Source organism: Tigriopus californicus, chromosome 8 (genome assembly GCF_007210705.1).
Source record: "Tigriopus californicus strain San Diego chromosome 8, Tcal_SD_v2.1, whole genome shotgun sequence".
NCBI lineage: Eukaryota > Metazoa > Arthropoda > Copepoda > Harpacticoida > Harpacticidae > Tigriopus > Tigriopus californicus.
Window position 1 is genome coordinate 2,987,013 of NC_081447.1, and position 14,334 is coordinate 3,001,346.

Below are 14,334 nucleotides of genomic sequence, written 5' to 3' on the forward strand. Positions count from 1 at the left end.
ATTAGTTGTGCGAGAAAAATCAAGTGCCTCCAACTGTTTTGGAGTAATAAATAGCTTTGATTTTTTGCTCCCTTGGCTCAGGCAAGTCGTCATTCCCCTTGGTTATTTGTCCAATTAGGAATTTCACAATGAAATGGTTGAAATCAAACCATCTCTTTGAGGTTGCTCTTTGATTTGTTACATGATGAACATGTCACATTTTGTAACTTATTCTCTAAAGTGTAGTAGGCCTAAAGAGTTGGCAAGCAGAAAGACTGTCACTGTCACTACGTTGTGGAATAACATTCTCAAGGTGACTAACGGCTGTGCAATATTGGAATCTTACAAAATTTTGAATGTATTCTAGCCATTGCTTGAGTATCGCGATATTTTGGGCAAAAGTAACGACGGTGTCGATAACGGAATAGGTTTTTTTAGTCTTCTTGTCACTGTTACTTTCTTCTTTTGAGGCAAGAAAAAAAAGGTGTATACGTCTTCTTCCAGATTGTTCTTAAAGTTCTGTATCAAATGCAATGACTTATTTGCTCCTGATGGGATCAATATGAACCTCAAAAAGTAATCCAAATCAAAATGGAGAAAACTGGTGTCACCTGAACCTTTCATTTTATCCAAAATTAGCAAAACAATGGATCAAAAGATCTGACCCAATACCCTCACTAGGCTAGGTTTGGTCCCAAAATTTGGCTTAAAAAAGTCAGGATTGGTGGTTAAAGAAAATGATATGGTTATTTTGTTTTTTTTTCCCTCGGGCTTTTCTAACCCATATGATTTAGATTTTTGACCTCCCTGGGCCGGCTTTATAAGCTTTTAATCTTTCGACTTTGGAAAGAACCACTTTACAATTGAATGCTTTAAAACTGGGCCGTCCTTTACTGTCAATGTCTTAAATTCCAACTTTTATCAATAAGTCCTTGATGAGACGGATTCACCCTGTCACGCTTTTGTTTACGTCAGCTGATGCAGCGTGGGTTGGTCAATTGGCATTTCTCAGTTTCACATGGCCGAGAAATAAAAAGCTTGAGCCCTTAGAGCCTCTTCCATTCATTCACTGCTTGCTTACCCATTGGGATCGAATTCATAGTTTTAGTGTGGACCTCTCCTCCTGTTCCTCATTGTTATCATGGTGTCGGCTCCTTTGCAGCATTCGGATCACGGATTCCGTTTGCCCCAAGAATTCCTCACTAATTTAGAGGTCAGCTCCCCCGCCCAAACTACCATCTCTGCGTATCCATCAATGAAATGTGTCTTACATTTGTAGGTGGAGCCCGTGGGTCGTTGGTTTTTGTCGCATTGGGATCGTTTACACGCCCCCAGGGGCTTCTCTACTTCGGGGTTTGCCTCGGATTCGTCGGAATCGGATTCGGATTCCAGTCCGGAAGAAGAAGTCGAGGTCGAGTTTGAGGACGATATCCAATATTTGCGGAGTTTGGATCCCAAAGAGATCAAAGAGCAGGATCACTACAAAGTCTTGGGCTTGAGCCAACTCCGGATTAAGGCCACCGATGAACAGATCAAGAAAGCCCATCGGTAAGTAATAAATGAAAGCTAACTCCCACTTCGCCCATCGGTCCCATTTTTGGGATGGGGATTGAAAAATCAAAAAAATCCCTGGCATTTCAAAGTGTGAAACATCCCTACTTATGGTATCCCAGCTGATTTCTTCTGGAACAATTACAGGCACTTAACCATTAGCGTTATTCCTACTTAATGTGATCGAAAAAGAAAAAAAAATGCATCTTGTCTAGCAAATACTTACAAAAAAAGAAACATTCTCAAATGAACGAAAGGACTTGTGCTTGAAAGTAGAATCTAGGAGGATCCATTCTCCATAAATACACGACGCCTTGAGCCATTATCAAGTTCTATACTAATGCCTTGGTCATGCGGAGGCAGGACATCTTGACCCTTCACCTAAATTCGACCGATCGCCAGGGTCCCCGTACTCTTATCCAAATAATATCTGTTTTCAGGGCCAAGGTCTTGAAACATCATCCGGACAAACGACGAGCCGCAGGTGAGGATATCCGGGACGATGATGATTACTTCACCTGCATCACTAAGGCGGCTGAGATCCTCAGTCATCCCGTCAAGCGACGGGCTTTTGATTCCGTCGATCCCACTTTTGACGACTCCGTCCCCGATGCCAAGAAGAGTCCGAATACGGATTTCTTTGCGTTGTTCGGACCCGCCTTCGAGCGAAATACCCGTTGGGCTCTAAGGAAACACGTGCCCAAACTTGGTGATGATGATACGCCCCGTGAGAAAGTCGATAAGTAAGCCGGATTTTGAATTTGGTTTTCAAGAATGGAGTTATTATACCAAGGTGTTCGCTTTTGTTCTGTGATAGATTTTACCGCTTTTGGTATGAGTTCGAATCTTGGCGCGAGTTTTCGTACATGGATGAGGAGGATAAAGAAAAAGGATCGGATCGAGATGAACGCCGATGGATCGAGAAGAACAATAAAGTACAACGAGCCGAGCGCAAAAAAGAGGAGATGAAGCGTATTCGAAAATTGGTCGATAACGCTTACAATGCTGATCCCCGAGTTCAACGGTAAGCGAATTTGGCTTCCAATTTCACCCATTTAGGATACATTGTAATCCGAATGTCCGTTCAACTTCAGTTTTATGGAGCAAGATCGTCAAGAGAAGTTGGCCAAGAAGAAGGCCAAACAAGATGCCATCAAGGCTCGACGTGATGAAGAGGAACGCGTGCGTTTGGCAGCTTTGGAACAAGAGCGTTTGGCTAATGAAAAACGGGTAGCCGAAGAAAAAATCAAGCAGGAACAAGCCAAGAAGGAACGAGAACTCAAGAAAAACGCCCTCAAGAAGGAGCGGAAGAAACTAAGGGCCATATGCAAGGAGCATAATTTTTTCACCCAAAGCGATTCCGAGCGAGTAATGCTCATGGCCGAGGTTGATCGATTCTGCGAGATCTTTGCGGCTCCCCAATTGGCCAATCTGAGTGAATCGTTGTCGGGGCAAGGTAAGGATTAACGGCCTTTCGTCGGGTAGGGCCAATGATACAGTGAGGCAAGTTGCAAAGTCTGATGATATTACTTTTTACCAAGTAGATGCTCCCAAATGTCGTAACATTTTGTTGAACCAAATTGACGAGCTCAATTACAAGTCAGACGTCGAAAAATACGAAATGATGGAGAATGCCGCCAAAGGAGGTGGCTCAGAAAAGACAAGTAGTTCCAGCAAAGAATGGTCCACTGACGAATTGAATCTACTCATTAAAGCTGTCAACCTGTTTCCTGCTGGTAAGTCATAGTCATACTTACCCTTACAATAGTGTATGCCCTTTGCGTGACCATGAATTATTTTGATATCATATTATAGGCACAATTCAGCGTTGGGAAGTGGTGGCCAGTTTTATTAATCAACATACAAAAACCCCGGAAACTCAACGAAACGCCAAAGAGGTTCTCAACCGAGCGAAAGAGATGCAGCATGGCGACTTTCATGCCAACACTCTCAAGGAAGAAACCAATCGTAATGCGTACGAAAACTTGGAGAAGCAGAAGAAACGAGATGTCAAAGTAAGCGAGATGAACAGCATCAAGAGTGAATTGAACCTAAATGGACTGAACAATATTTTTTATGATCATAGGTGGAAAGTGAGGCCTCGACTCGAACTGAGAGTGCAGCTGAGGCCCAGGGCATAAATGTCTCGCCATGGTCACCGGATGAACAGCAACTCTTGGAACAAGCTTTGAAGACCTATCCGTCTAATTTGGGTAGTGAGCGCTGGGAGAAGATCTCGGCTTGTCTGCCCAATCGAAGTAAGAAAGATTGTATGAAGCGCTACAAAGAATTGGCCGAATTGATTCGAGCCAAGAAAGCTGCCCAAGCTGCTGCCGCTGCAAAGAGAAACTAGAACAATAAATGCGGACACAAGACTCACAAATATAATGTGGAATGAGTACTCTTATTATCAACATATAGTTAGGCAATTATGGCAATATTTACTACAAAAATACATCAGGGGCAAATAACCCTGGCCGATTACGAGAGAAAAGAAGACTTTTTGAAGTGAAGAAGACAAGAATATCCGCAGGATATAGGTATACTTTCCACTTAATCGTGCACCTGCTCTCCATCTCGACGGCTACGATGCTTGTGTCGGTGGTGATGGTGGTGGTGATGATGGCGATTTTCGGGTTTGGCGTAGGAGCTCACCACCATCTCTGAAGCATCGCGATCACCATCGTGTGGTTCCAAGCGAGTCCTGAAGGAACTCGAGGACGAGTGTTGGTCCAGGGGGTCTTTCCTATCATCAAGAAGGAAACGTTTCGGGTTAGTCTTGTTGGGGGTGGGTCGACCCGCCCCTTTGTGCGGGAGCGGGTTGACCGCACCATCGGCGGCCGTTTTGCGATCCCCATAAGAACAACGTGTATTTCGTGTTTTTGAGTGTGGTTGTGGTGTTGTTGAAGAAGGACGAGGGGCTCCGGCCGTTTCCGCCAGATCGTCCCAAGCGCGCCGATAAAACAAATTCCCACCAATTGGGCCCGTGGTGCGGGTGGAATCGGACTCTGCGCTGGACGAGCTGGCGTCACACGACGAGGATGTGTTATGGAGGGAGTGTGTGGGCGTGGTTTGGCGCCCTAGACTCGAAGCCGGGGAATGAAAACCATTCCTAGCTCTGAAAAGATAAATTTCAGGAGGATAGGAGGAGCGACTTGGCGTCTTAGCACCCAATATGACCCTATAAAAGCTCACTCAGGCAGATACTGCGACATCGAAGAACCCTATAACCACTGACAATTAGGAACATGTTTCCTCTGTGACAGGGGTTACCTAAAACTCTTCAATGTCGGGATCTAGCGAGCATTGCTCATGCATTACATAGTAGTTAGAGAAAAGACAGAGGGATTTCAAGAGTCGATACGAAAGTGAAAGACATGAGAGATGAAACGTCCGAAGAAGAAGAATATGTTCTGCTAATTCTGTTCAAAACCAAGCGTGGATGGAAGCAAAGCGGAAGGAAGGAGGTAATAATTGGTCGCATCCCCAGCGGCGTTGGTGTTCTTCAAGGAAGCATTGTTGAGCCCTCTTTTTTTTCGATTGCATGGATGTAGTACGTACGTGAATGTCATTCGTTGGGATCAACCGTCATTGCTTTTTTGCGAGTTTTTTGGGGTCAAGGAAGACAGAGAGCGTTAGTAGTGAAGAAGTAGTAGTAGTCTGTACGAAGTGTAAGGGTTGCTTGACTAATATATTAGCCCGAATCTAGAAAGAATACGAAGAAGAAATGGAAGTGCACATTCCGATACATCTCGACTTGAACTGCTTGTCATCGATTGATGAGTGTCCCCATGTTGACCGCAAAGCGGATCAGTGGAGTGTGTCCTGTGTGAGCCGTGATACAGGACTCTTGATTCGTGACACGTGTGCGACTCATTGGTGGGGTCGAACGTGTTCTGGGAATCGCAAAAGAGCCGTGTGGAACGAATAACGTTCATGTGCCTACTACGTATAAAAGTGACGTAATGAATAATTGCATGAACATAAATGTTATCATTGATCCCACGTGCTTGGAGTGATTTTGCGATTAGGTCGGTCAGTCGTTTAAAGTCACATATTACAGATGCCCAACACCTTGCGCAGACGAAGCTACTTTTTTGGTTTAAAATACCTCCGAATCACGATTAGCGGATTTAGTTGTTAGCGATTGTCATCAATGTTGACTAGATTTCGAAGAGGGTTAGAAGCAAGATCTGGATGAATAGGGTCGGTTTTTTGGGGAGAAGGACCAGAAAGATCAACCGAAAACGGTCGTGCCCTCCAAGGCCGATTGTCAGAACCGGGTTCTTCTCCCCAAGGGTGATGGGGAAGAGGAATCCCTCATCATAGAGGCAATGGATGGTCCTTCGGGAGTGAAGGTGTCATCCGAGGAAGAGCAGGATCGCATCTCACGCATGTCCGAAAACGCCCCAGCCGTTGGTGCTCGTCGAGGCCTAAAACCGTTGAGATCACGACGGGCTAAAGTAGGCTGATCGGGCAAGGCAAGAAGCGTGTACCAGCGGGAGGAATCCGTGTTAGTGAGGCGGGGTAGGGTAGGTAGGGGTCTTAGGTCTCTTCGACTGGAAAGAAATTATTACGATCAATGCCGAGGTTAGATTTGTTTAACATACAGTAGACCACAATGATCCCTGGGTGAAAGTGCTAGGCGGGGAAATGTATCATGATCGCTGATAGTTATTAAAGCTCCTCCACTTTTTATCAACAGGCAAAATATGACATTGAGGGAACAATTCTATCAGCTCATTTTCATTGAATAACCATGAAACATTTTCCCACTTGGCAGATCCAGTTCTTTTTACAACGGAAGTACATTACAAATTAGGCTTTAAATCGAAAGCAAATGGCGTCCCCCACAACCGCAGCATTATCAAAGATTAGAGAGCGAAGGTCTAAAGTTTTATAGACAGACAAAGAGGGATTAATAACGATTGAACTGTTGAAAGAATATATAATTTGTTCAACACTAACGAGAGCACTAAAGTAAATCAAGTATGAACTTTGAACGGGATTAATATTGACCAAACTCACCTTCGAATGAGGATAACAATGGTCGTAATGATGGCGGCCAGAAAAACAAATCCGCCAAATACCCCCAAAGCGATAATGCCACCTGAAAGACAAAAATCATTCACGTTATAAAGCTTCACTCTCGAGCTAAAATTAAATCAAACCTAGGGCTCTTACCTAGATTTAATTGAGCTTGTCGAGTTTCACGAGGATTGTCATTGGCGACTGAACTCGGTTCATCCGCTCTGGGACCCGGATTGGCTTGGACATTGGCCGAATCTGGGATCTCGTTGTCAATGGGAGGTCTGGCTGAAAACCCATCGTCATTGGTGGTAAATGGAGGTCGTCTTGGCCGAGGCTTGAACGACGCTATGAAAATGAACAATAATGAGAATGTGTTTTTGGAAGCTGTGTGATCATTATCCTCCATTCTTACCTGGGTCTGGTCTTGGTTTCTGTAAGAACGGCGGCCTTCGATCGCGATTCCGCGGGAAATTGCTCTCTGGAGAAGGCAAAGGTACATCGATTGTGGGAGGTTTAGGAGCTAATTTGGGAGGCCGAGGCTTGATCATAATGGGTTCACATCGGGGAGGTCTCGCGTTCCAACCTCCATCAGGTTGACAAACCAACTTGGGACTTCCCACCAATTCGTGTCGTGAAGATGTGCAATAATAGCTGGCGACAGTGCCAAATCTAAGGTTGGGGAAGACAATAAAGTTGTGGTAATTATCCGGCATCAGATGGTGAAGTTTTGCGCCGAAATGAAATAAAAGAAATGATAAGCATCTTGAAAACTAACGGCTTGGCCAACTCATGAATGGCGATGGTGAAGATAACAATTAACGAGATGACGTCGGCAAAGTCGATAAAAGGTGTTTGTGTAACGGAAGGGTATCATTGAAACAAACCAAAAGTCGACCATCCCCATCATTAGTGAAGTATCATCATAATTTCAATTCAATCAACGGATATCCATACCTTGTGCTGTTGGTGGATAACGAGAATCCTCCATTTCGAATCGACAAGGGCTCTTCACAATAAACGGGCTCGCATCGGGGTGGAGGTCCATTCCACTTCTCGTCCACATCGCACATGAGCTCGGGTCGACCCACCATAACGTACCCGGGATCGCATTCATATTGAATCAGGGACTTGAACTGCCGGGTTCCGTTCACTGATGACAAAACCGCATTTTCCACATCAGCGGGCGGGCCACACTGAAGAACTGATTCAAAGAACGAGATATCACTTTGTTGTCATCGAGATACGGTCTTAACTTGGGTAACTTGTGTTGTCAAACCTAACTTACATCGGCAAACCGGTGGGAATTCAGAATAGAATCCAGTGGGCAGACAACTTCGTTTCGAAGGCCCGACCAAGAGATGGCCTTCATTGCAAATGTATTCGATTCGAGAGCCCACCTCGTAGGAGGTGGAGATGAGTGTGGAATTAGGCGGTTGCTCGGGTTTGCCACACGTGGTAGGTCCTATAAATATCAAAATGAAAGTGTGTTCAGAGTACAATTCAGCGATTTTCTACGGTCCCCAAATCGAGTGTGAACTCACGGTGTTGGCAAATGAAGTTCAGATTCAGACCACAGTTCGTGTCTGACCACAGCCATCCTTTGGTGCCATCAAATCGGGCGCAATCATCGTTGCCACCCGGTAGATTCCAGAACGAGACCGATACTGGTTTACCATTGATCCATTTCCAATTCTTAGGATCGTCTCGATCTCGAACTGCTCCAAGCCAATATTGGCCATTGGCGTCACCCTGAACAGAGATAAGTAAACCTCTTAGATTCACACACACCAACACGTGCATGGATGTACGTCTATTCCAAGCAGATGGATGGGCCTTGAATCATATGTACGTCGGATTTTCGGCCGAAACAAATCAAAGCAAGAGTCACTTCCGTGAAAACGAAAAATCGAGGAGAGAAAAGCCTAGTGAGAATGAGTTTTGTACTAACCTTGTGTCTTCGCCATAATTCCCAGGACAGAAACCCTTGCAAAGCTGGATTGGACTCATCCACGAGAGATCCTCCACGGGATTCACAGAAGTTTTGCGCATCCTACAAAACGTGTCAAAATGGAAAATTGAGGAGGGAATTTCTTCTTCCCATTGTGGGAGTGGAAACGTCTTTCCTTCACCAAAGTACCTCTCCATTAGTACATCTACCTGACTCGCTCCCTCACACCTTCATATTGGCACTTCAAAGTGCATTGAACATTTATCACTTTTCACTTTTTTTATGATTTTCGTCCTTACTTGAAAGTTTGAGGGCTGTTGGTTGTAAAATATATAGCATTTGCCATTGTAGGTGGCGGTGCTACCCGGGGGTTGATCCCGATAGGTCGGACAACGCTCAATGGGCAAGGCCTGATCCGTGTAGACAAAGGCCTCACAAATTGAAAGGGATACTCCAGGGGGTCCTGAATCGAACAACATAACTTAGTTCTACATAAACCAAATTCATTCCTAGGATAGTGAATCTTACCTTCAAAATGAACGGACACAAAGGCTCCTGGCATCGGCGGATTGCAAGGTAAGAACAAAGGTCGGCCTTCTTCCAGACTACCCGTGAATCGATTGCAAATGGGATTGACTCCAAGGTCAGGACGGTTATTTCCCACCCGAACCACAATGGTTGCCTCTCGATCTTTAGCTGCAAAGAGAAGCCAATTAAACATAGAAAAAAATGATATCCGAAAATATGTCGTCAGAGCAAAGTTGAGCAAGATATGAAAAAGGAAGACTCATCCTGTTGTGAAACAGACTAATGTGCGTACTAACTATTCGAGGACAATGAAGATTATGACACTCACCACAACACGATTGTCCGAAGTCGATGCGAACCAATTGAACCATATAAGGCTCCAAAAGGTTCACGTACCACCACGGAGCTCGCTCCACATCGGTCAAACTACACGTGGACTCATCAAAGAACGTGGATGTGGATCCATCCACGGCCTTTTGTGGGATTCCTCCATCCACCACTGAGCTTTGCATAGGAGCCTTGCCAGCAGCCACATTGAGGACTGAAAAACAAATCCCATTGTTATTCGCGGGTGTTAAGAGTGATGGGTGATACATGCTTTTTCTTAAGATAATTCAATCAATATAGGTGACAATGGCCGATTGAGCGTGCCAAGATGTCACGTCAACCGATCGTTGGTTCATTTGTTCGTCAAAGAATTAGAAGCCACAAGATCGCGAAAGAGCGAGTGTCAATGGTGGATCCGTTCGATCCCAACATCTACCTGGAAGAGAACTGCATCGACGAGGAGTAGTCCAAGTACTCCAGGTACTCGTATGGCATTGCTCTCCGTCTAAGTCGAGCAATCGGATTCAGGGCCCGTGAAGAAAATAAAGACGGGTTCCGCTCTGAAAACCCTTCGCCCTGAGTCTGAAACAAGCCATTCAGAAGTCCAACACCAACACTTCTGACTTCTTGACTGGTTGGAGTGAGTTCGAGTATGGTGGTAGGGCAGACAGCTGCTTTACTATTTTGTAGTGCGACCATCTGCATGGGGAATTATCGGCCAAAAAATGGAAACTAGAGAGAAAATTAACTGCAGAGTTTTCTTTTGTTCCGGCTTAGGAAATGAGATAAGAGCCACTTACTTTGCCAATTTTGGCTCTGGTCCGCTCAAATCACTATGATTATCGAGTTTAATCAACCACATAGATAATGATGAGAATCTCGAGCAAAGTGTGGGGAGCTATCTGCTCGTCTTGTTCGCTTGGTTAAGTGAGAGATCACCGTGAAATTTCAATGACCTTACAAGATTCTCAATCTCTTCCGACGTATTCACAACATCAAAGGTCTACCCCTCGATCTTCCCTTGGTGTGTCTTTCTTGTTTTCCGTGTTTTCAGTCATGGATGGATAGTTTCATTCCAGAGACAACGTTCAATTGGTACAAGTCTCCACACGAAACAGCGTCAGGAAACAGCGAAAATGAGGCCGATCATGATGCCTTGAAGGACGCCAATTGAGTTGATTTGCAAAATTCCGCAAAAGAGGAGTACTGTCAAGACATCTTTTAGAGCTTGGAGGTAAACTTATGTACTCCATAGCATTGCCTTCCCTGCGTACATGTTCTTTTTCAGTAAAGATAAAATGACAAACCTACCGTACGATGTGGTGACGCCTTCAGCGCGTTGTGAAAGTGAAAATGCTGGAAGACGAAACATAATAATTCGTCGTTCTGTATCACAGACAGTCAAGCTAATATCAGCTGGCGCTCTTTCCATTTAAGCGAGCACGAACGACAATAAATGCAAGGGGTGTGGTCGTCGAAATATTCTTGAACTTGGATCTCAAGTTTGCATCCCATTTCCAAAAAAACATGTGTGGATATGAGAGTGACGATGTCCCGTTACCTCTCAATATGACATCCTCGTACCTCCCAAAACCCGAGGGAAAGGCGGTGAGTGTCCTTTCCATTCCGAAGATCAACCACATACTTTTTTAATGTATTTCATCGCTGAATTTAGTATGGAAACTTTTTGGGAATCTCCCTCAGGGCGGTCAGAACGGGAGAAAGAAAGATGTCTTTTGAACCATCTGACTCTGCATTCCGTGAAAGTTCAGTTCATTAGATGAACGACGGTTGAACTTCGGAAACGCTTTGAACCAGTCTAAGACATCTTGAAGTTCAAATTTATTCATGGATTTCTCTTCACATCTAGAACATCGTATTGAGAGGAAAACCAAAGGATTCAAATCAAAATTCAAGATTTGGACTTAATATCTGCACGCAAGGAACTTTCAAATACATGCCTCATAATAAGAGTGGAGCTTTCATGCGACGCTTATTTCTTGCGATGACGACATCGCGTCTCCCAATTATCCGAAAATAAGACGCCGTTTACTTAATGTGCTTCATTAAGTTTTCGATCCAAAGATCATGGCGTCATGAAGCTTCTAAGAACAAGAGGCTCTTCTTCATGATTGGCCCAACTCCAATAGTGGTAATAGCTAACAGATTACGTGCACTTTAAGTCTCACACAGACACACACGCACCGTTACTCCTTGGACAATGGCCAGCTCTTAATTCGCAAGAAGCCTCTTGTCACTGCTCTCTGACGTGGTCCAAGCCCTAGACACGATTCCAAATAGGATTACCACGTTCGGGCCCACACCTTCCTTCACACGTGAATTTGTAAACTCACCGCAAAAGGGAATGCCTTGAGGGGCCCATGTGCCATTTTCTCCGCATATTCTTCGAGCTGGGCCTAGGAGCTCAAATCCTCGGTCGCAACTGTAACGGGCCACGGTGCCCGGCCTCCATTCATCCTCACTGAGGCCTTCGGTATTGAATTTGACTGAGCTGTGAGCGGGAGCACCTGGGAAGCCGCATTCGGCAGAGACTGAAATGAAAGAAATCAGAGAGGTCAAATGAGTTTCAATGGTGCCTATTCATCAGAAGCATCGGGTTAAATCCCTTTGGTACTTTAGGACTCGTTGAAGGGGATCGGAGCGTGAGCATGAATCGACTTTTTAAGCATGAAATATTGAGAGAGATTATTGACGGTGTTGAATGAAAGCACATGTTATGTTATAATATTGAATGTTTTGAAATGACGATACAATATTGAATTTAAAAGGATTTGAGTCCAAGATCTTTGAAAAAAGATGTCGGTAGAAAGTAGCAAGTAGAAAAGCAACAGAAGAAACATTTCAAGGATTGATTAGTGATTCCTTTGGGAAAATCAACAAATCTCTGGATCTTGAGATGTTGCGTCGGCCACAGTAATGTGGTTCTGGAAAGAATTTCCCTTCTAGTCAGACATTTGTCCAAGCATTTGTAACTCGTAGCCATTCATTAATATGTTGATGTCATTCACGAGTTGGCAAGTGATTACGACTACTTAAAATTCAACCCACATACTATCACCAGCCGAACCCGAGAGCTCCATGAATCATCTTCTGCTCAAACCCTTCTGAAAGAATGGATTCCAATCATTCAGTAGTCCCCCCACTCCCCCAACTTCCAACCACCACAACCACCATCCCAAAGTGCACAGAGTGAATCTCACTGAGAGATGTCTGCTTACTGTCAACCCTGTGATTATTGTTGGAAGGATTTCGCCCTTGGCGTCAACCGTTGGGTTCATCGGAACCCTTTGACAGCGAGAAAACCATTAGAACACAAACACAAAGACCCTCGCAAACCTCGACGAGTTCATGACAAACGTCTTCTTATCGTCGGTCCATGTTCTACCAACTGACTACTTCAAGATGAAAGCTGGCTAAAGGAAAGGTACTTCTCATACATGTATGTATCCAAGTATCAGTTGGTCTACATAAGGATTGTCTGCCTTCATTACTTTTGTCACCATTAGTTGAACAGAGCGCCATCTCAGCAGTTCAAGTGGTTGTCATGCCCAAATAGCTTTGTCACTCACAATTGAGCCACAAATCATGGTCATGATCGTGTTTCACATCATTACTTGGTTCAACTTCCGTCAAACAACAACTCTTATTATTTTCTCGCTCCAAAGACCTCACAGAAATTCCAGAGTGTGGATAAGAAAGGCTTGATTTATATGTGGGAAAACCGGTCGTTGTCCCCGGAAATTGCACCTGGACGAACGAGAAATCAATGTTGTCTTTAAAGCCCCATTTCCGCAATAGTAGAAAACAATCAGACCCACTGTTTCAACCGATCGTGCGGAAAATCTGCCTCTGAAGAAGAATATTAAACCCAAATCAAAAAGAGCCCACATCTTGAGCACTGAAATTTTAGGTGAAAAAGCGTCTACATGGTTCTGGTTCGGTTTTGATCACTGGATTTAGTGGTCAAAATCAGGCAGAATAAAACTTCCGTTGGCAACTCATCGTCATCAATTGGAATGTTTCATTTGGGACTCAGTTTAACTCGAGATCGAGCAATTACCGACTGAAGAAGCGATTTCTCCCTCCGATCGGCTAAATTGATCTCTACCTAGAAGACATTTTCCAAAAGCAACATTCCTCCTTTTCTCAAAGTGTTGGCTTTATTTTCGCAGCTTCGTAGGAACGCATTAAGAGGAGATCATCTTGGTTAGCCAAGATGACTTTCCCATACTTTTCTTTGCCATCTCGCAATCCGTTTCACATCTTCAATGGTTCTCCCCTCTCCAAAGTTAACTTTTACCCTCGAATCATCCAACCAGAGACAAATGGAAAAGTGTTGAAACCTTGATTTTCAATGCCTTAAAACTGGGTGTGCAATACCAGAAACTCATAGTTAACCCATTCATTCTGTAGATGGTGTGTATTTTGTCAAAAACTTTTGCTGTGGTGTTGAATGCATAACAGCCAGATCTTCAGATTTGCTGCTTGTGAGAGAATGATATCGCTTATATGTACACCACATCGATGATATGCAGTAGGTTATTCACATTTCCATTTGCCCACTATTCAAGAGTGTTTCTCGAACTTGCATAACGAAAAGTCAGAACCGTTTTTTTTTTAAATTAATCTTTAACGAAATTATTCTTTGTCTCTGGTTTCTGAACCATCGATAGTCCTGGGATTCCCACCCCCGAGACCTGACCTCTTGATCTTCTTGCTAGATTGACACCCTTCAAGCGACTAGCCTGCTATCATTTCAGATATCTGCAAGCAAACCTACCCCCGGGGTGAGCAAGTGTGAAGGAATCTACCTCCCCCACCCTTTCCAAGTGAAAAACCTTTTTCCAATACCCCCCTACCAAGCCAATAATGTGGCGAGACCAAGGAGGTTATACTACTGTCCACGACCCACACAAAATTTCATATCAAGTAATTACGATCGAATCCAA

At 44.3% G+C, this 14,334-nt stretch overlaps 2 protein-coding genes across 4 annotated transcripts in view; one reads left to right on the forward strand and one right to left on the reverse strand.

The window, feature by feature from the left end:
* Positions 1-967: 967 nt before the first annotated feature.
* On the forward strand, positions 968-3,918 carry LOC131884592 (dnaJ homolog subfamily C member 2-like). The gene is made up of 8 exons (XM_059232423.1): positions 968-1,192; positions 1,259-1,527; positions 1,971-2,273; positions 2,348-2,554; positions 2,625-2,986; positions 3,075-3,266; positions 3,346-3,545; positions 3,617-3,918. Exons 1-8 carry the CDS (start codon positions 1,121-1,123, stop codon positions 3,881-3,883), a joined length of 1,872 nt encoding a protein of 623 aa, XP_059088406.1. The 5' UTR covers positions 968-1,120; the 3' UTR covers positions 3,884-3,918.
* Positions 3,916-14,334, reverse strand: part of LOC131884591 (uncharacterized) — a 12,914-nt gene continuing 2,495 nt past the window's right edge. The window contains exons 2-14 of one of the 3 annotated variants that reach the window (XR_009373736.1): positions 11,719-11,916; positions 9,366-9,578; positions 9,038-9,205; positions 8,809-8,972; positions 8,510-8,611; positions 8,103-8,310; positions 7,847-8,023; positions 7,516-7,762; positions 6,974-7,230; positions 6,715-6,906; positions 6,559-6,640; positions 5,642-6,089; positions 4,137-4,276 (exon numbers count right to left, since the gene is read on the reverse strand). Coding sequence is in view for 2 of the 3 variants with exons in the window: in XM_059232421.1 (XP_059088404.1) it covers positions 4,084-4,648; positions 6,559-6,640; positions 6,715-6,906; positions 6,974-7,230; positions 7,516-7,762; positions 7,847-8,023; positions 8,103-8,310; positions 8,510-8,611; positions 8,809-8,972; positions 9,038-9,205; positions 9,366-9,578; positions 11,719-11,916 (2,573 nt within the window). In the remaining variant the exon portion in view is untranslated. Of the gene's footprint in view, positions 4,649-5,641; positions 6,090-6,558; positions 6,641-6,714; positions 6,907-6,973; positions 7,231-7,515; positions 7,763-7,846; positions 8,024-8,102; positions 8,311-8,509; positions 8,612-8,808; positions 8,973-9,037; positions 9,206-9,365; positions 9,579-11,718; positions 11,917-14,334 lie in introns of all 3 variants that reach the window. The other 2 variants (XM_059232422.1, XM_059232421.1) reach the window with 2 other exon arrangements.

What these genes read in the sequence shown, in the direction of transcription:
- LOC131884592 (XM_059232423.1), top strand. Translation starts at nt 1,121, where the DNA reads ATGGTGTCGGCTCCTTTGCAGCATTCGGATCACGGATTCCGTTTGCCC. An exon ending in CCCCGTGAGAAAGTCGATAA is followed by an intron (nt 2,274 to 2,347) that starts GTAAGCCGGATT and finishes GTTCTGTGATAG; the next exon opens with ATTTTACCGCTTTTGGTATG. An exon ending in TGAATCGTTGTCGGGGCAAG is followed by an intron (nt 2,987 to 3,074) that starts GTAAGGATTAAC and finishes TTTACCAAGTAG; the next exon opens with ATGCTCCCAAATGTCGTAAC.